Here is a 22023-nt window from a genome sequence, read left to right as displayed (position 1 = left end):
AGAAACCTGTATGCAGGTCAGGAAGCAACAGTTAGAACTGGACATGGAACAACAGACTGGTTCCAAATAGGAAAAGGAGTACATCAAGGCTGTATATTGTCACCCTGCTTATTTAACTTATATGCAGAGTACATCATGAGAAACGCTGGGCTGGAAGAAACACAAGCTGGAATCAAGATTGCCGGGAGAAATATCAATAACCTCAGATATGCAGATGACACCACCCTTATGGCAGAAAGTGAAGAGGAACTCAAAAGCCTCTTGATGAAAGTGGAGAGTGAAGAAGTTGGCTTAAAGCTCAACATTCAGAAAACGAAGATCATGGCATCTGGTCCCATCACTTCATGGGAAATAGATGGAGAAACAGTGGAAACAGTGTCAGACTTTATTTTTGGGGGCCCCAAAATCACTGCAGATGATGACTGCAGCCATGAAATTAAAAGATGCTTACTCCTTGGAAGGAAAGTTATGACCAACCTAGATAGCATATTCAAAAGCAGAGACATTACTTTGTCAACAAAGGTTCATGTAGTCAAGGCTGTTGTTTTTCGTGTGGTCATGTATGGATGTGAGAGTTGGACTGTGAAGAAGGCTGAGTGCCAAAGAATTGATGCTTTTGAACTGTGGTGTTGGAGAAGACTCTTGAGAGTCCCTTGGACTGCAAGGAGATCCAACCAGTCAATTGTGAAGGAGATCAGCCCTGGGATTTCTTTGGAAGGAATGATGCTAAAGCTGTAACTCCAGTATTTTGGCCACCTCATGTGAAGAGTTGACTCATTGGAAAAGACTCTGATGCTGGGAGGGATTGGGGGCAGGAGGAGAAGGGAATGACAGAGGATGAGATGGCTGGATGGCATCACTGACTCGATGGACATGAGTCTGAGTGAACTCCGGGGGTTTGTGATGGACAGGGAGGCCTGGCATGCTGCTATTCATGGGGTCACAAAGAGTCGGACACGACTGAGCGACTGAACTGAACTGAACTGAGGTGACAGAGCTACAATGATGTAGCTTTGATTTGCATTTCTCTAGTAATTAGCAATGTTGAGTCTTTTCATTGCCCATTGGCCATGTTTATGTTTTCTTTGGAAAAATGAAACATTCCTATTTAGGTCTTCTGCCCATTTTTTTATTGAATTGTTTGTTTTTTTGATATTGAGCTGTATAAGCTGTCTATATATTTTGGAAGTTAATCCCTTGTCTGATACATCATTTGCAAATATTTCCTCCTGCTGCGTAGGTATCCTTTTGTTTAGGTTTTCTTTGCTGTGCAAAATGTATTGTTTAATTATGTCCCATCTATTTTTGCTTTTATTTCCATCAGAGTAAGTCTCCTACATACAAACCTTCAAGTTGCAAACTTTCAAAGAGGCAAATGTCTTCAAAGAGGACAAACGTTCTCATGTCCGTTCACATTGTTAGTTCACATGTTTGCCATACATTGTTACATGAGTGCAAGTCATGGAGAGTGATTCCTCCAGCTCTATTCTTTTTTCTCAAGATTATTTTGGCTATCTGGGATCTTTTGTATTTCTGTATAGATTTTAAATTATTTGTTTTAGTTATGTGAAAAGTGCCATTGGTATTAGTTTGGAAAAACCTGAATGAACTTTTTGGCTAACCCAATACCAATGGCATTTTTCACATAACTAGATGTTATGGAAAACCCAAATGAACTTTTTGGCCAACCCAGTTATTTGATAGGATTGCATTGAATCTGTAGATTGCCTTGGATATGACTGCATGTGATTGCATTTTAATAATATTGATTATTCCAGTCCAAGAACACAGTATATATCCTCCAATCTATTTCTGTTGCCTTCAGTTTCTTCCATCAGTACCTTATAGTTTAGGGAGTAGTCTTTTGCCCACTTAGGTAGGTTTATTCCTTGGCATTTTATTCTTTTTGATACAATTGTAAATGGAATCGTTTCCTTAATTTCTCTTTCTGATATTGTTAGTGTATAGAAATGCAACAGATTTCTGTATATTAATTTTGTATTTGACGACTTTACTGAATTCATTGATGAGTTTTAGTAGTTTTCTGATGATGTCTTTAGGATTGTTTTTAATAGAAGTGTAGTTGATTTACAGTGCTGTGCCAATCTCTGCTGTACAGCACAGTGACTTAGTTGTACATACACCCTTTTTTATATTCTCTTCCATATGGTGTATCACAGGTTACTGAATATAGTTCCTTGTGCTATACATTAGGACCTTGTGATTTATCCATTCTAAATGTAATAGTTTGCCTCTGCTGCTGCTGCTGCTGCTAAGTCGCTTCAGCCGTGCGACCCCAAAGACGGCAGCTACCAACCCCCAAATCCCCGTCCGTCCCTCTCCTCCCCCACCCACTGGCCACCACAAGTCTGTTCTCCACGTCCGTGAGTCTGTTTCTGTCTTGTAGGTAGTTTCATTTGTGCCACATTTTAGATTCCCCATATAAGTGATGTCATATGGTATTTGTCTTTCCCTTTCTCACTGACTTCACTTAGTATGATACTTACTTCACTTACTCTAGTTGCATTTAGGATTTTCTACATACAGTATCATGTCATCTGCAAAGAGTAACAATTTTACATCTTCCTTTTAAATTTGGATTCCTTTTATTTTCACCTCTGATTGCTGTGACTAAGACTTCCAAAACTCTGTAGAATAAAAGTGGTGAATGTGGGCATCCTTGTCTTGTTCCTGATCTTAGAGGGAATGTTACCAGCTTTTCACCATTGAAAATGATGTTTGCTGTGGGTATTATTGGCTGTCTTGTGAAAGATCAGGTGACTGTGTCCGTTTCCTTCTAGGCTCTTTATTCTGTTCATTGTTCCATGTGTCTGTCTTTATACTGATACCTTACTATTTGATTACTGTAGCTTCATAATATTAATATATTTTGAATCAGAAAGTGTAACGCCTCCAGCTTTGTTCTTCTTTCTTAAGGTTGCTTTAAGAAACCTTGGGGGAGGTCTTTTGTGGTTCCACGTGAATTTTAGGATTTTTTTTTTCTATTTCTGTTAATAATGTCAGGATATTGATGGGGATAGCATTGAAAAGTGAAGAAAGGCTAAGGGACCCAAACTTATACTTTGGGTAGTTTAGACATCTTTAAAACACTATCTTCCCCAAGATGAACATGGCATGCCTTTCCATTTATTGGCAGCCAGTTTCTTTCAGCGATATTTTGTTGTTTTCAGTGTGTGTCTCTTGCCTCCTTGGTTAAGTTTATTCCTACATATTTCATTCTTTTCGATGCTATTGTAAACGGGATTGTTTTCTTAATTTTCTTTTCGGCTAATTCATTATTAATATACAGGAATGTTGTTAGAAATGCAACTGATTTTTATATGCTGATTTTTTATTCTACAACTGTACTCAATTTATTAGTTCTAACAGTTTTTTCATGAAGTCTTCAGGGTTTTCTACATGTAAGAAAAATTTACTGCTTCCATTCCAGTGGATGCCTTTTATATCTTATCTATCTACCTTTCTTATGCCGCAGAAATAAGAAGACTCATAAGAGACTTCTGTGAAAAATTATGTGCCAGAAAATTGGATGACCTAAAAGAAACAGATAAATTCTTGGAAACATACAATATATCAAAGATTAATCACAAAGAAACAGAAAATCTGAACAGAGCAATAACTACTAAAGAGATTAAATCTGTAATCAAAATGCTTCCAACAACAAAAGGTCCAAGACCAGATGGCTTCATAGGAAAATTCTACCGAGTATTTAAAGAAGAATTAACACAAATATTTCTCAGTTTGGGGAGATTTTTGACCATTATTTCTTCAAACATGCTCTCTGTCCTTTTCTCTCTCTTTTCTCTTTCTGGAACACCCATAATGCATATACTGGTTTACTCTGTTATCCCATAAGTCCCTTAGCTTTTCTTCACTTTTCTTTTTTGTTGTTGTTCCTCTGACACTAAATAATTTCAAATGACCTTCTTTGAGTTTGCTGATTCTTTCTTCTGTTTGGTCAAGTGTGCTATTGAACCCCTCTAAAAAGATTTTAGTTCACTTAATTGCATTCTGTAGCTCCAGAATTTGGTTCTTTTTTTTTTTTTTTAATAGTTTCTCTTTGTTGATATCCTCCTTTTGTTCATGCATCATATTCCTGATTGTTTTAATGGACTGGCTTCATTCAGGGGAAGTCCTTGAATAGTTAGCCTCACTAGAGATTCTGGGGATCTCTGAAAACATTTTTGGTGGATACAACTTCTCCGAGCTTGTGTAGCAAAGTTTCCAATTAGAGAGGGCTGCTTGTTTCTTTCGGAGAAGGCAATGGCACCCACTCCAGTACTCTTGCCTGGAAAATCCCATGGATGGAGGAGCCTGGTAGGCTGTAGTCCATGGGGTCGCTAAGAGTCGGACATGACTGAGCGACTTTCCTTTCACTTTTCACTTTCATGCATTGGAGAAGGAAATGGCATCCCACTCCAGTGTTCTTGCCTGGAGAATCCCAGGGATGGGGGAGCCTGGTGGGCTTCCGTCAATGGGGTCGCACAGAGTCGGACACGACTGAAGCAACTTAGCAGCAGCAGCAGCAACTTGTTTCTTTTTCATAATCTCTTGCTCCCTCTGGTGTCTGTCTGTGGCCATTGAACGTTTACTGGTGCTACAGCAGTAAGCCACCTCACCAAGCAGGATCACAAAGTATGTTGATCCCTGAGTCAGGAAAATCCCCTGGAGAAGGCCATGGCAAGCCAATCCAGTATTCTTGCCTGAAGAATCCCATATACAGAGGAGCCTGGCAGGCTGCAGTCCATAGGGTTGCAAAGAGTCGGACACAACTTAAAGCGACTTAGCACACAGGCACATACTGGTTTCTTTTCCAGTTTTCTTTTTTGCAATCTCTTGCTCCCTCTGGTGTCTATCTGTGGTACTGAAAGTTCTCTGGTTCTACGATCACGGCAGATGGTGACTGCAGCCATGAAATTAAGACGCTTGCTCCTTGGATGAAAAGTTATGACCAACCTCAACAACATATTAAAAAGTAGAGACATTACTTTGCCAACAAAGGTTCATCTAGTCAAGGCTATGTTTTTTCCAGTAGTCATGTATGGATGTGAGAATTGGGACTGTGAAGAAAGCTGAGTGCCGAAGAATTGATGCTTTTGAACTGTGGTGTTGGAGAAGACTCTTGAGAGTCCCTTGGACTGCAAGGAGATCAAACCAGTCCATCCTAAAGGAGATCAGTCCTGGGTGTTCATTGGAAAGACTGATGCTGAAGCTGAAACTCCAATACTTTGCCCACCTAATGTGAAGAACTGACTCATTGGAAAAGACCCTAATGCTGGGAAAGACTGAAGGTGGGAAGAGAAGGGGACGACAGAGGATGAGACGGTTGGATGGCATCACCGACTCAATGGACATGAGTTTGAGTAAGCTCTGGGAGTTGGTGATGGACAGGGAGGCCCGGCGTGCTGCAGTCCATGGGGTCGCAGAGTCAGACACGACTGAGCGACTGAACTGAAGCCACCTCACCTAGCAGGATCACAAAGTATGTTGTGCTCAGTGGCATCCCAAGTATTTTGGCTCCCCATCAGTATCGCAAATCAAGGGAAACAGAAACTAGGCAACCCTCTGAAAAGCCAGAACATTGCACGCATATTCCACTCTTCTTCCCACTCTCATCCCAACCCCAGAAAAACAACCCAAGTTGAGCTGTGCTTGCTTCTGGGTTTCTGGAGTTCTCAAAAAAGGTATTTTGGTCCATACATTGTTAAGTTGGCATCTCGGTTTAAGACTGATGCCTGGGACTTCCTATTCCACTATCTTGCTGAGATCATGGCCTCCTCTCTTTCTTATAATATGGTATTTTATCTAAAACAGCATCAATTATTGGATGTATTTTAACTTTAGAGATGCTAAAATGTGGAGGAGAAATGACCAATGGCAAGAGTAAGACATCGTACATAGTATGATGAGCCACAGTTTTATTATAGCAGAAACTCACCTGTAAATATCAAGATGAAAGATTAGGGTGCTGTAATAAAGAGACCAAACAACACAGTGGTTTGAAGTACCAAAAAAAAAAAAATGTGTTTCTGTCTCATTAACAGCTGTGAAATGTGTATCCAACTAAAAATGATTCATTGTTTATCTGAAATTAAAATTTAACTTGGTGTCCTGTGTTTTATCTGGCAAATCCACACTAGGACATTGTACAGTCTGCAACCATCAAAGTTGGGTTCCTGCAGGTTACAGCTGGTGAAAAGGGGAAAGAAAATGATGTGAAGGCACGCCTGCTTTCCTGAGTGCCTTGGCTGAGGAAGGTCATGTATCATTTCTGCTCATTTTCCATCGGCAAGAACTTAAATGAGAGGATTATCCGTAATGGCAAAGGAGACTGGGAAATACTAGTTAAGTGCTCCAAATAAAATAGATGGACAGATTTTGGAGAACAGTCAGCAGTCTTCATCATACGAAGTGTCACTGTGTCACTTATTTCCTCTTTCCCTATCTCTGTATTTTTGCCTTACATTTTAGGGGCTTTTCTCGATGTTATCTTCCAAGTGGTTTCTTGAATATCTTATTTTATCTATCATATGCTTAATATCCATAAGGGCTTCCCAGGTGGCGCTAGTGGTAAAGAACTCCTGCCAGTGCAGGAGACATAAGAGACGCAGGTTTGATCTCAAGTTGGGAAGATCCCCTGGAGGAGAAAATGGAAATCCACTCCAGTATCTGCCTGGAGAATCCCTTGGACACAGAAGCCTGGCAGGCTACAGTCCATGGGGTGCAAACAGTCAGACACGACTGAAGCAACTTAGCACACAATTTTAATATCCAAAAGCTGTTTCCGATTTTCCAGTTGGTCTCTTTCCACTAGCAACCTTCTTGTTCTATAGAGGTAGTATCTTGCCAGATCTCCCTGAGGATATCTCTAGAGTTTTTAAAAGATTCTATTGTGTCAGAGAGCCCAGAAATAAGCCCACGCCTTTATGGTCAATTAAGTTCTAACAAAGGAAGTGAAGATATACAATACAGGAAAGGCACTCTCTTCAATAAGTGGTGCTGGGAAAACTGGACAGTAACATGTAAAAGAATGAAATTAGCACATTTTCTTATTTGGAAAAGTAAACTCAAAATAAATTAAAGACCTAAATGTATAACCAGAAACCAAAAACTCCTAGAAGAAAGCATAAGCAGAAGTCACAGCAGTATTTTGGGGGATCTCCTAAGGCAAAGGAAATGAAATAAAAAATAAACAAATGGGACCTAATTAAACTTAAAAGCTTGTGCACAGCAAAGGAAACCTCAACAAAATGAAAAGTCAACCTAATGAATGGGAGAAAACATCCAAAAAGGGGTTAATATCCAAAATATATAAACAGTTCATACAACTCCACATCAAAACAATAAACAACTCAATTTCAAAATGCTCAGAAGACTTACACACTTTTCCAAAGAAGGTATGCAGATGAAATAGGCATATGAAAGATGTTCAACACATCTCATCAAAGAAATTAAAACCACAAGATATCACTTCATACCTGTCAGAATGGCTATCATCAACAAGACCACAGATAACAAACATTGGTGAGAATGTGGAGAATAAGGAAACTTGTACACTGTTGCTGGGAATGTAATTAGTGCTGCCACGATGGCAAACAATAAGGTTTCTCAAAAAACTAAAAATAGAACTACCATCAGATCAGATCAGTCGCTCAGTCATATCCGACTCTTTGCGACCCCATAAATCGAAGCACGCCAGGCCTCCCTGTCCATCACCAACTCCCAGAGTTCACCCAGACTCACATCCATCGAGTCAGTGATGCCATCTAGCCATCTCATCCTCTGTCATCCCCTTCTCCTCCTGCCCCCAATCCCTCCAGCATCAGAGTCTTTTCCAATGAGTCAACTCTTCGCATGAGGTGGCCAAAATACTGGAGCTTCAGCTTTAGCATCATTCCTTCCAAAGAAATCCCAGGGCTGATCTCCTTCAGAATGGACTGGTTGGATCTCCTTGCAGTCCAAGGGACTCTCAAGAGTCTTCTCCAACACCACAGTTCAAAAGCATCAATTCTTTGGCACTCAGCCTTCTTCACAGTCCAACTCTCACATCCATACATGACCACAGGAAAAACCATAGCCTTGACTAGACGAACCTTTGTTGGCAAAGTAATGTCTCTGCTTTCAAATATGCTATCTAGGTTGGTCATAACTTTCCTTCCAAGGAGTAAGCGTCTTTTAATTTCATGGCTGCAATCACCATCTGCAGTGATTTTGGAGCCCAGAAAAATAAAGTCTGACACTGTTTCCACTGTTTCCCCATCTATTTCCCATGAAGTAGTGGGACCAGATGCCATGATCTTCGTTTTCTGAATGTTGAGCTTTAAGCTAACTTTTTCACTCTCCACTTTCACCTTCATCAAGAGGCTTTTGAGTTCCTCTTCACTTTCTGCCATAACGGTGGTGTCATCTGCATATCTGAGGTTATTGATATTTCTCCCGGCAATCTTGATTCCAGTATGACGCAGCAATTCCATCCTGGATATATAGCCATAAAAAGACAAAAATACTAATTCAAAAAGATAAATGCATCTCAATGCTCATAGCAGCATTATTTACAATGGCCAAGATATGGAAACAAGCCAAGTGTCCCTCAACAGATGAATGAATAAAGAAGATGTGGTGTACACGCATATATATACACACACACACATACATACATACAATGGAATATTACTCAGCCATGAAAAGAATGCAATTTTGCTATTTGCAATAACATGGATGGACCTGGAGGCATTATGCTTAGTGAAATAAATCAGATACTTTATGTTACCTCTTATATATGAAATTTAAGAAGTAAAATGAATGAATATAACCAAACAGAAGCAGATTCACAGAAATAGCAGACTAGTGGTCACCAGTCAGGGGGAGAGAGGGACAAGATAGGGTTGGGGACTAAGTTACTAAGTACTATGTATAAAATGAAGTACAAGGATATATTGTACAGCATGGAGAATATAACCAATGTGATCATTTTAAATGGAGTATTAGCTATAAAAATTCCAAATCACTATGTTGTATACCTGAAACCAATATAGTATTATAAATTAACTATAATCAATTTTTTTAAAATGATTCTACTGTGCCATTATAGCTTTCTGTTGTCTGGAGTCACCTACTCGGCTTGTGTTGTCTCTCGCTTTTAACTGTCTTTATCATTCTGGTGCTGCTGGCTGTGTATTTATGGAGTAATGGACCAACGGTCTCAGTAATTGTGTTGGTTTCTCTGTTGCTGTGTTTCCTCTGCTGCCATGTCTGCTTCCCTGAGCGGGACCATGAAGGACTTCCGGCAGTAGGGTTTTCTGTCAGGAATTACTACAGGGTGAGTGTTTGGGTGATTCCTGGCGGAGAAGGGTGGGGGGCTTATAAATGTCAGAATAACAAAAGTTTTATTCTGAGATGTCAACACTGCATTAAACACCCTAGATTTCCCCTAGGGACTTACTGGATTCCCACAGAATGATTCTTCTTGGTTTGGCTGTGTGTGTGTGGTGTGTTGCTCGTCTGGAGGTAAGTGCCAATCACTCTCCTCTTTGAAGGTGGAGGGGTAGGGGGGTGACTGGTATAAGCTTCTGCACAGAAAGACCTCCTACCAGCTCCCTCATTTTTAGGTCCACTTTTCATGTCTGTCCCCAGTATTTGCTGGTTATGAACTCAGAGCCTCTGTGGGGTCTTGTCAGGAAGACTGGCTGTCACGTCCATCACCTACCTTCTGGGCCATGGCTTCCTCCACTCTGCTGAATCACGAATGTGTTGTCATCCGCTTCTAGAAAGGCGTTGACGTCGCTTCACCTGCCACCCCGTCTGCCTGCCATCCTCTTTCTGTTAGATGTTTATATGCCCACTCTGTCCTTTTAATGGGGGTCTCAGAAAGAAGTGGAAAACACTTGTGCTTACATGAGTGTCTTGAACCTTTAATATGTTCACATGCTTTGCAAATCTTCCAGGATATTTGTCATTTAGATTTTTTTTACAACTGCTTTTTGGGGATGGGTGTACCACTGTCACCAAGAGTTGGACATAACTGAGCTGAACTGTACCACTGTTAAGCGGTGAGGCCTTTGTTCTGCTGAGCCCCTTGATGTGTTTGCATATACAAATTATTATCGGAAGCTAAGGAGAGCTGGACCGGAGAAGGCAATGGCACCCCACTCCAGTACTCTTGCCTAGAAAATCCCATGGATGGAGGAGCCTGGTGGGCTGCAGTCCATGGGGTCGCTAAGAGTCAGACACGACTGAGTGACTTCACTTTCACCTTTCACTTTCATGCATTGGAGAAGGAAATTGCAACCCACTCCAGTGTTCTTGCCTGGAGAATCCCAGGGACGGCAGAGCCTGGTGGACTGCTGTCTATGGGGTTGCACAGAGTCGGACATGACTGAAGCGACTTAGCAGCAGCAGCAGCAGCAAGGAGAGCTGGACAGCTTTTTTATAACAGAGTAAAACGACCTGGAGTTTCCACAGCAATCTGAGAGAGGAGGAGTAAGGATAGCGATGGGAGGAAAGAAGAGCAAGTTAGGCCCACTCCCTGATGAGACCCCTCCCCAAGATTCCAAGTCTCTCGAAGGGATTCTAGCTGTACAAATGCCTGATATGACAGAACGTCCTAGGGAACTCATGAAGGTGCTTAGTTCTGTGATTAAGCAAATGGGGATAAACAAGGGATGAAATAAAATTTACATTTTATGGTAAGACAAGAAAATTTTAAATAAAATTGTTTTCTCCTCCTCCTTCCCTCTTTACTGTGTATTATGCACCTGCACTACCAGACCTCATTCAGAGACGTCTCTTCTTAATTTCATCAAGGGTTATAACTTCCTGGGAGATAATCTTCCTTCTTCATCTTGGAAGGGGCCATGATGACCCATGGCCCACTGCTTGTTTTGTACACACAGATCTGGATTGTGTAAACTGTCAATAACACTTAATGTACAACCTCTGTCTCATTTATATAACTTTGCTTTGACCTCTAATGGGTGCAACAGTTCTCGGAGCTTTCTGAGAGGCTGTTCCTGAGTCATAATCCTCAGTACGGCTCAAATAAAATTTTCTATTTCTTTCTTAGATCGCCTGATTAATTTTTTGTTGACACAGAGGATTGCACAGACCACAGGAACCTCAGGCATGAATGTCATCATGTTATCTCTTGGCTTTAAAATTCTCTACTCTCCACAACCTGAAATTCCTTTTCCTGGCATCCAACACCCTTCAGGACCCAGTCCCTAACTACCTTACCAACCTCATCTTCTTACTCAGGACAACCTTCACTACCCCAAATGTTTCACTGTTCCCTAAAACACTAAAGCTTCCCTTCCATCAGAAATAGCCTTCCTCTTCTTTAACTAGTAAACACTTACTCATTCTCCAAGACCAGATTCAATCCTCTCAGCCTTCTCTCCTCCTGTGAAGAGTTTAGGCATCCTGCCTGTGTTCCCCCAGCACCTTGTTCAGAAGGGAGTTTCCCTTCCTCTGAGTTCCTAGCAGGAAGGACTGTCCTATTCACTCCTGGGGACCAATGTCCAGTACGGGCCAGGTTAGGGCCCTCCCCGGGGCTGCTCCCGCAGACCCCTGGGCATGACTGTGAATGACACCTATCATCCTGCCTCGGAACTCTGGGTATAAGCGCCAGTCACCCACAGTCAGAAGGAATGACTCAGAAAAACAGAGTAGGAATTACTTTTTTTGAAAGGGAAATTTACACTTATAAAGGAAATCTCTTATTTGTGAGGGTGTCTCCCTCACTGCACTAGGAGAAAACAACTAGATAGTAAGAGAATCTTACTGATGGGGAAGGCAGAGACTTAATCTGCATAACAAGCCTTACCCTGTTTACCCTGCTCTTCCTGGCAACCTCCTCCCCTAACTGGCTGGCTTCCTCACCCTCACCTTTATTTCGTCTTTGGCTAAACATGGTATTTAAACTGCTGGTTTAGGCCACGTAGGGCTTCCCAGGTGGCTCAGTGGTAAAGAACGCAGGAGATGTGAATTCGATCCCTGGGTTGGGAAGATACCCTGGAAAAGGAAATGACAACCCACTCCAGTATTCTTGCCTGGGAAATCCCAGACATAGGAGCCTGGTGGGCTACCTGGGGTGGCAGAGTTGGGCACACCTGAACACGTTAGACCAGCTAGGTGAGTTCACTCATTTTCCCGGGGTGTCTCTCAGGTTTGTGAGATATACCCATGAATAAGCTTGTTTTTCTCCTGTTCATCTGTCTTTTGTGACATGAGTCTCAGGCAAGAACTCTGAAGGGTAAAGTGGTAGTTATTTCTCACCTCTTTCTGGAGGCTCCTCCCTCTCCCATCACTGGCCTGCTTCTGCAGGTGAAGGAGCTCTGAAGGTTGTACCCTGGTCTGCTGTCTCACATTAGGGTTGGTGAAAATTAAACCCAGGGTGGGAGCCTCAGGGCAGTAAGCTGAGGCCCGGGGCAGTGTCCCAGAGCAGGGGAAAGAGAAAGTCAGCTTCAGTGTCCAATGAAGAAGAAGAGCAAGCCCTGGTTGTCCCAGGGTCCCAAATCACCATGGGGACTAGAGCAAGATGTTGTACCGCCCAGAAGACACCCTGTGGGGGAGGGAGAACAAGGAGGAGCCTCACAGGGCTCCAGCTGATCCCTGTTCTTGTTCAGACCTTACCCTCAGCAGCCTGGCTTTGGCTCAGTACACCCCATCTTCTCTAGGAACATCAATTCCTAGGCCAAGCCAAATAACCATGATAGAGATGTGAAAGAACATCCTTCTGGGTGGGATAGGACCACTCTAAGGAGTAGTGGGACCTGACAGGGAGTGGGGGTCCAGGGAGCAAGGCTCAATTACCATGTCATTAAGAAGGCCTTACTATCGGGTCTGGGTTGGTTAAAATCCCAGGTGAGCCACCTAGGGGCCCCATGACCTTAAATGGGCAAATTACTTAATCTAACTGAACCTCGATTTCGTTGTCGGCAAAATGGAAACAGTAATTACCTCGCAGAACTATGAAGACTTAAAATTAGGATCAGTAGTAAATGCTGTTACAATCACCATTTCCCAGTACCCAAACCTGTGTAGGGCTGGTTCCAGGCCTCTCTTCTGGGCTCCATCAAAAGCAATCCTGTAATTTGCCTGCATTATGGTTTTTGTGAGACTGAATGGGAAAGAAGTATTGTTACCCAAATCCTAATGGGATGACGTCTCTCTGTGGACTAGAGCCTGGGAAAATGCCTGGATTCCAAGGAGTACTGGATGGTAGGTGGCAAGTTACATGTGGGCCTCTGCTTTCATCTGGGATCTCATAGCAGAAGGAACCCAGAACTTTCAGAGCATAAGGAGACCAGGGGTGACTGTCTATCCCAACAGAAGTCAGGAACCAGGAGCTCTGTCTATGGCTGTGTTGATGTCCCTTAGATCTTTCCTATCATAGAGAGTTCAGGGGTTAAGGTTCTCCAGTGCTGAGGAGAGAGGGCCTGCACGTAGGCTATGCGTGCTCAGCTTTTCCCTTCTCCACACCTACCCACAACATCCCTTCCCTGCTGCAGACCCTCTCAGGCATCCAGTTAGGACCCCCTTAGGTGAGGCAGGGAGAATTCCCTGCTTCCTGACGCGTAATAGCTGCTTCATAAATGTTGGTGGATGGAACTGAATTGCATGCAGGCTGATGGGAAGTCCAGGGGCAGGGAGGCCGTGGGTGGTCACCACACCAGGATCAAGTGCCAGGAGTTGATAGGAGCCCCACCCTTCCAGGTTTGCCTGCTGTTGAAACCTAGCAGCCACCCCACACTAGAGAATACAGAAGCCATATCTTCACTGTCAGTATTCCTAGTAACTAGGAGGAAGAGAGAGGAAGAGTGGGGAGGGAGGAAAGAAGGGGAAGGGAAAGGGAGGAGGAAAAAGGAATGAAGAAAAGGAAGTTAGCAAAAAAAGAAATCAGAGTGAATAAATGGACTAATCAGAACTCAATAGCCTGGACCAAGACCAAAAACATAGCCTATGCAATTGTCAGAAAAGGGGAAATGAAACGGGCCAGCAAGCTCAAAGCAGGTCCTAGGTCTTACTGGCAAGACTCCAAGTCACAGCAGTTGTCACTAAGGCTCTGGGTCTGGAAGGTTAATGTTACCAAGCTCCCCAGACTGAAAGACCACCAGCAGACCTAGCTTGGTAATGAGCAAAAACGAAGAGCTGGCCTAACTGGAATCCCAGCTCAGCCATTAAGTCAGGTCATTTAACCCCTCAGAATTTCCTTATCTTCAAAATGGGGATATTGCTACTTTGCAGATTAGTCATGCAAATCAGAAATAACTGGCACTCAGTAGGTGTTAGATGGCAACTTCTTAAGTTTTATTTTTGGCCACGCAGCATGTGAGATTTTGGCTCCCCAGCCAGGGTCAAACCCGCAGCCCCTGCAATGGAAGCAGTCTTAAGCCACTGTACAGCCAGGAAGTCCCTGGCAACTTCTATTATTAGGGAGCAAGATATACATACAAGTTGGGTGACTATATGTTTAAAATACTTTGTATGAAGATTTTCAAGGAGCAGGAAAATGTATATGAAATAAAAGTCCTTTGTAAACTGAAAAGGACCCTACAAATATCAGGGAATTGTTTGGAAGTCATGTTTTATGGTTAGAAAAAATAAAGGCACATCCCTTCCTGGGTGGGTGGCAGGATCCCTTTGCAGTAGGTCAGGTCATCAGCTGTGCCAGTCATTCTGCCAGCTGGTGACAGATGAGGGCCTCTCACCCTGGAAGAACAGAACCCCAGAGTGGCCAGAGGCGGGGTTGGGGGAGGGTGGTCTTTTCTATTTGTTGGAGGAAATCTGGGTGAACTCTATAAACTTTAATGCAGAAAACACTGAAAACTTGCCACATGGAGACAGGCCTTCAGAAGGGCAGGAAGCCAGGCCTGACCTCTACCAAGCTGTCCCAACCTTAGGAACTAAACTGCTGCTAAGGGCAAAGACTCTCTCTAGGTTCATCTTGTCCCACCCCTCAGCCCCTATTCCAAGTTCCTGTCATATTTCCTAGGCACAGAATAGTGTCAATCAATTATCAATCTAAAGCTGAAAAGGTTCTCATGCTTGGCACTGACGTCCCAGAGCAAAGGGTCCAGGACTGTCTCAAGAGGCCACGCGCCAGCTCCCACTTCCAGGAAATCACCTGGTCCCAGGCCAGCTCCCTAAGTGGCTCCTCCTTCAGAAGCCAACAAGGTGAATGTAGTCAAAGAGCCTCAGCTCAGAAACAAGGGAGACCCAGGTCTGAACCCTGGCTCTATCAACATACCCATGTGACTTCACAGCAAGCGATTTCACCTTTCCTCACTTGTCTCCTCCACATACTCTCTTGCAGGCTGCTGCAAAACTAAATAAAGAATGGGAATGTGACCTGTAGCATCGAGGGCACACAGTAGATGCTCAATTAGTATTACTTCCCTCTCTCTCCCCTTCCTCCTCACAGACCTCAGTCGGCTGCTTCCTTTTGCTTTTCAGAGCAGTCACCTGTTCTTTCTTGAAATTCAGCTCCCTTCCAGACTGGTGGCCGTGTGACCATCTCTCCACCTCTTTGATGCCCCCAAATAAGTACACAGGTCCTTTTCATTAAAGGGTTTTACTGCTAATCCTGGAGAAACAGATGCACGCTGGGCTGGGGGTGACAAGTCACAAACATGAGGGAATGTGAAGGTCCCTGGATCAAGGTTCCTTGAGGGTTTCCCTTTCATTCCTAAAGTAGGACCTGAGACCTCTTCTCCAGGCCTGGGAAGCCACTTCCTCCCTGTCCAGCTGAGGCACAGTGGGTGGAATTAGTGGACCCCTGCAGTGCGCCCTAAGCTCAAGCAGTCCATACACAATACAGAGACCGTCCATACACAATACAGAGACCGTCCAGACAGCGATGCTTATCTCACAGGCACTTCCTTAAAGGCCAGGAGAAGGTCACCCTAATGATATAAGCAAGTACTAAACCTACCCTATTTCTCTTTCACCCCAAGGAGTTGAAACTAAGATGGAGTCCTCTGACTATCTACCACAAGAAACTGGCCTGGAAAAATGTAAAGATTTTTACTCAGAGTCCCTTCTCTGACTTCCTGGAGATCCTGGCTTCAGAGGCAGCAGAAAACCCGTCTCCAAAGTGGGAGAAGGGCTTGAGGTCAAGGGAGCAGCAGCGGATCCTAAAGGTCTTTCTACGCTAGGCTGGGGCCCCTTGCTCTGTCCGCGCTCCCTCGGCCTCTTCAGCTGGACTCTCTCCCGGCCTGCTCTCCCCGGTGTGTTTTCTGGTGGCGGATGAGATTGGAGCTGCGGGAGAAATGCTTCCCGCACGCGGTGCACCGGTAGGGCTTCTCGCCCCTGTGGGTCCGCTGGTGCGCCCCGAAGTTGGAGATGTCGCTGAAGGTCCGCCCGCACTCGGTGCACTCGTAGGGCCGCTCGCCCGTGTGGGTGCGGTGGTGCACGCCGAAGCTGGAGCTGTTGCTGAAGCTCTTCCCGCACTCGCAGCAGATGTAGGGCGCGGGCTCCAGGTGGGTCCGGTAGTGCACCGCCAGCGCCGAGCTCTGGCCGAAGCTCTTGCCACAGAGGTCGCAGCGGAAGGGCCGCCGGCCCAGGTGGTCCTGCTGGTGCGTGGTGAGGTCCGCGTGCCGCCGGAAGCTCTGCTCGCAGTTGGGGCACTTGTAGTGCTTCTCCTCCAGGTGGATGCGCTCGTGCCGGATCCGGTTGGAGCTTCTGGAGAAGCTCTTACCGCACTCGGAACACTGGTAAGGCTTCTCGCCCGTGTGGATGCGCTGGTGCGTCCTCAGGTTGGAGGTGTTGTTGAAGGTTTTGCCACACTGGACACATACAAAGGGCTTCTCATCCACCTCGGGCCTCCGATGAGCAGAGAGGTCCTCCGGCTCTGCAGCAGAGACAGCGACTTCCTGCGTGGGCTCTTCTGGACGGGGCCCTTGTGGCGCCTCCGACGGGCTTGCTTGCCCAGGCTCTTTTTCCCCATCCGGTACCTTGGAGTCATCCACTCTCCAGGGCTTATTACCCCGTTCCCCTTCCTCGGGCAGGTGCTGTTCTGGGCTCTGCTCCTTCTCACTGCCCATCTCTGAACCCTGAGAATGAACACAAATGGCCAACACCTTTATTCCATGGGTCAGGCCAGCCCCCAGCGAATCTTCTATCCTGGGTTGATTCTGTCCCGGTACACGATCCCTACAGAAAGAACCATTTCATTCCATTAACTGGAATACTTGGAAGAATGCCTTTACTAACTTCCAAGTGACAAACCTCCACAGATATGTAAAGTTACCCACCACAGCAAAAGGAAGGCCCCCAGCTTTGTCCACCCCCAAAAGATGTTATCTGTGAAATTTGCATAATGCCACTTATCTTACTACCACACTAAACCATGAGTCTAGACTCTAATTCACCTGCAAGTACAGGACCTTCCATTAGGGGGTGAGTTTGATTTTTCTGCCTAAGTTAACTGAAATTCCCATTCTGTTTAATCTTATCTGGAAAAATCTTCCTTACAAGTATCCCTCTATCTGCCTGCTTTCAAACTGAAAATAACAGAACCTCTAATTCCTGAGGCTCTCCTACTCACTCACAAGGCCGAGCTCTGAATCCTCTGAAGTGTTCTGCCACCCTTCCCTTCGCCACATCTCACCATAGTCTAACAAATAAAGGGTAACATCTGGGTCCTCCAAGATCCACTGCAGAGCCTGGACTGTGTCTGTTCTGCCTAGGCAGTGCCCACTTCCACTCACACACCCCACAGAACAGTGCCTACACACACAGTCTCACACCACACACACAGTCATACTCACCATACACACACAGTCACTCTTACAACACACGTGCATATCATGCAATCACACCTACACAGCCACACACGTACCAATCACACACACCATACACAGCCCTCCCATACAAAGAACCATATACATGGCTACACCACCACACACCATACACACACGCAGCTACACACTCACACCACACAGTCTCACATGCACACACTGCCCCCTCTGCCCCACTGCCCCCCACACAGTCCCCAGCACGGGGCCTATTTGTGCATATGTCGGTAGATACTCGCTAAGCCGCACAGACTCCTTTAGAGTTCCTACAGACATGGACGGCAAGTGAGGGAGAGAAATACTGACAAGAGGAGAGTGGTATTTCCTTGGAACCTTGAGGAAATAATGGCATTTCAAAAGGCAGAGTGGACTGGTGGAAATACCGCAGAGTGACATGAACAAGGGGATGTGGGAGGCAAGCCCGGGCTATGACGGGACACTGACAACAGGGAATGAAAGATTGGTAATTCTGCATCCTTTGTGGAAAACAACAACCAACAATAATGGAAGGGACACCAACTACATTTAGGGCTGGATCTCAACGGTGACATATACTGTCTTTACAACTCTGCAAATTACTCAACCACTCTGAGCCTCAACTCCTGTATCACTGAAACTGTGAGACCAACTGACACAGCAGGACTGTTAGAGGAAATGCCTATCATATGCTCAGTGTGAAGTGTGGCATGTACTAGTCATTCAGTACATGACAGCTGCGATTAACTGCTGAAGACACTATATGCTAGCCCTGTAAAGAAGGCAAGAATGAAAAAGATTCCTTATATGATCTTGTTAAAAATTCAATTTAAAAAATGGTACAGTATATATAATCTAAAATGTGAAATATGGACAGTACATTAAACCTTTAAGGAGTGGGGTGGGGGGATGGTCAGTAAACTTTTTCTGTAAAGGACCAGGGAGTATATATTTAGTAAATATTTGGGGTCATAGGATCTCTGTTGCAACTACTCAACTCTGCCATTGTATCATAAAAGCAGGCGTAGAAAATCCGTAAATGCTTGGGTGTGGCTGTATCCTAACAAAACTTTATTTCAAACAAAAGAAAGCAAACTATAATCTACCAATCTCTGTTAAGAGTGTTTCTTTTTTCAATAATCTAGGTAAGTAATGTTTTTAAAAAAAAAAAAAAAAGGCTGCTTCACTTTCAAAACTGCAAAAAAAAAAAAAAAAACCAGAAACTATTCCTTGATACTTAGTCACTATCTTCTGACCATCCCTTTAAAAAATTACAACCCCTCCAAAACGAAAAGTTAAAAATAAAAATTATAACCCCTTCCCCCACACTCAGTTCCCCCTTGCCCCATAGCATTTCTCACCTTCTAATGATCTGTTCTTTGTGTCTATTATTTAGTATAAGCCTCCCCTTGCAAAACATAAGTCCCATTAGGGCCAGGTTCTTTGCCTTATTCATTAATGTAAACCAAACTCCTAGAGCAGTGGCAGTCATACACAGTAGATCCTTAATAAATATTTACTGAATAAACTGAGTGAAGACCAGGTCTGTCTCCACAACCCATTTCATGCTTACCTGTGTCTATTCTCACCCATGATTCCTTAGCAATCTCTTAATTCCTGCCCACTTCCTCCTTTATGCACTCACAGAATCTTGTACTGGCTTTTACGGTATTTTGCAATTATCTGTTTACATGTTTGTTCCCAGTATTAGTTTATTAGCAATTTGTGGGCAGGGACTGGTCATTTTAGTAATGTCTCCAGCACAAGGCCTGGTGCTCAAAATTTTTTAAGTATGAGTGAATGGATATGATCTTAATTTACCTCCTACTCCTGCCCATCCCACCTAGGGCTCCAATATCTCTCTCTATGCAATGAGCTACACGGCCTCCACTCATAACCAATCCCACTATACTGAGAATCCACAATATACCAAGCCCTGACTCTTCCCAGAGCTGAATGCTGAGTTGAATAAGAAGATTTAAGACTAGAGTCACCACCCTAAAAGACTTTATGGTACAGTGCAGCGTCATGGGCCACCAACTCCAGAAACTGTCATACAAGTGTAGAAGGTTAAGTTCTAGGCGAAGCAGGAAACTTGTAATTCGCCCAAGGGCACACACCAAATGAGTGGCAGAACTGGGAGCCATGCCCATCGCTCCAAAGCCAGTGCTTTTAAGCGCTACACCAGTAATAAATACAGTCCCATGGGAGTTCTGATGACACAAGCATATCTCCCTGAAGAGTTCAGGGATAAGCAGCTTCATGGAAAAGGTAGTCTTTGAGTCAGGACTTGCAGGATGGGTGAGCAAGACTGGAACTGACACAGATGGGGAACCCACCATCTACTAAGAAGGCAGTGCCAGGTAAAGAAGCATTTCCATATCACATTTCAGAGATTTGGGGAGAAAGGGACTCATGGGGTTTGTCTTCCCAGGAGGTTCAGAGGTACAGGGAGGACCACAGGTGGAAGGGACTGAGACGGTGTGCAAAAGGAGCCAGATCTAACAAGTCAGAGCCAAGAAGATGGGGCTTGTGATTAGAGATGCTGAAGGCCAAGGGCCTGGGTTAGATGGAAGGGACAAAGCTGGAAAGTGGTCTGAGGAGCCTTTAGGGTCATGTCAAGACTTGCAGGGAGGAAGGAAAGAGGGGAGCTTGGAAATATCAGGGGAAATGTGTGAAAGAACTGCGAACTGAACGGGGAGGTGGGGGTGGTGGATAAGGAGTCAGAGAGAGAAGAGGACCAAAACAGTCAGAGGGTCCGAGGAGAGACTGGTTAGGGTTGGGAACCCGACTCAAGAAGCTGGGTTGTGTGCAGCCGGGCGGAGTCTGAGGTTGGAGCGGTCTACAGGAGCCAAGTTCAGAGCTGCCGGGCGGGCGTGGGGCCGGAGGGGTGAGGGAGAAGGAGAAGCTCACCCCAAAGACATGGTCAGTGGCAGCGGAACTGGGTACTCAAAGGCGAACAGAAGGGCGGGAAGGCAGGGGCTTGGAGCCAGACGCTGGCCATGCAGGCCGGGGGAAGGGGCTCCAGGAGTTGGGACGAGGGACCACAGGGCCCCGTTTGTTCCCCAGTGGGTCCGAGGAACAAAGCCACAGCCCCAGCTGCCCAGTGAGAGGAAAGGGACTAAGCTGAGAGTTCCCCGCGAAACCACTAGCACCTCCCCACAGCAACCTCGGGCCCGACCCCAACCCACCTAGCTCCAGCGTCTCGCGGTCAGGAACAGTACCGCCTCTCTGAGCCGGGGGGCGGAGCCGGAACCGGAACCCGGAAAGGATCCGCCCTACCTCTTCAGGATTGGTTCCTGAGGATTCCCTTTCCTTTCTACTGGCTGCCACAACGCTAGACTCCTGGGAGTGGCCTGCTGGGAGTTGTAGTCCTGTGGAAGATAATAGGCTCGGAGAAGAAATTTGAGAAGTTTAGAATTTAGTAGTGGAGACTGGATTCCCTCTAAAGTCGAGGGCTTCCTGCTGCGCTCCGGCGTTAAAAGCCCAAAGTGTGGGCCACCAGTGTGGGAAGTAGTAGGCTATGTAGCGCTAACCTACATGATCTCCTGCTGCTGCTAAGTCACTTCAGTTGTGTCCGACTCTGTGCGACCCCATAGACGGCAGCCCACCAGGCTCCCCCGTCCCTGGGATTCTCCAGGCAAGAGCACTGGAGTGGGTTGCCATTTCCTTCTCCAATGCATAGAAGTGAAAAGTGAAAGTAAAGTCGCTCAGTCGTGTCCGACTCTTCGCGACCCCATGGACTGCAGCCCACCAGGCTCCTCCGTCCATGGGACTCTCCAGGCAAGAGTACTGGAGTGGGGTGCCATTGCCTTCTCCGACATGATCTCCTAGGGGTCACGAATTCAGAATTTCTTCTTCACTCTAAATTTGACACCCTTGGTAGTCCTGTAGACATCCCCCGAATCCAGAATCCCGCGCCCCACTGGAGGTTTTTAAAGTCAAAGGATTTGGGAACTGGAAAGGCGTCTATTTATTATGACGTATAGTTGATTTACAATAATGTGTTAGTTTCCGGTGTATAGCATAGTGATAAGGGGTAGTTGTTGTTTACAGATTATATTCCATGATAGGTTATTTCAAGATATTGTGTGTAATTGCCTGTGCGTTACAGTAAATACATGTTGCTTATCTATTTTATGGATACTAGTTTATATCTGTTAATTCCATACTCCTAATTTATGCCTCCCCCTGAAAGGGAGTTGAAAGATCAACTAATCCCATACCTACT

General features: G+C 45.0%; 1 protein-coding gene across 2 annotated transcripts; it reads right to left on the bottom strand.

Annotated features, from left to right (window-relative positions):
- Nucleotides 1-13522: 13522 nt before the first annotated feature.
- ZNF691 (zinc finger protein 691) lies at nt 13523-21118 on the bottom strand. Of its 2 annotated transcripts, none has more exons than XM_014479994.2 (2): nt 20984-21118; nt 13523-17072 (listed from the first exon to the last, which is right to left on the bottom strand). In XM_014479994.2, the coding sequence occupies exon 2, from the start codon at nt 17061-17063 to the stop codon at nt 16215-16217; it is 849 nt and encodes a 282-aa protein (XP_014335480.1). In that variant the 5' UTR covers nt 17064-17072; nt 20984-21118; the 3' UTR covers nt 13523-16214. The 2 variants fall into 2 exon arrangements, with proteins under 2 accessions (XP_014335480.1, XP_005901428.1); XM_005901366.2 differs by having other exon boundaries at nt 13523-17172; nt 20984-21051.
- Nucleotides 21119-22023: the final 905 nt, after the last annotated feature.

Source organism: Bos mutus, chromosome 3 (assembly GCF_027580195.1).
Source record: "Bos mutus isolate GX-2022 chromosome 3, NWIPB_WYAK_1.1, whole genome shotgun sequence".
NCBI classification, from domain to species: Eukaryota; Metazoa; Chordata; class Mammalia; order Artiodactyla; family Bovidae; genus Bos; species Bos mutus.
The sequence above is the reverse complement of the archived record's forward strand: the minus strand, read 5'-3'. Positions and strand labels throughout refer to the sequence as shown.

What these genes read in the sequence shown, in the direction of transcription:
- ZNF691 (XM_014479994.2), bottom strand. Translation starts at nt 17,063, where the DNA reads ATGGGCAGTGAGAAGGAGCAGAGCCCAGAACAGCACCTGCCCGAGGAA.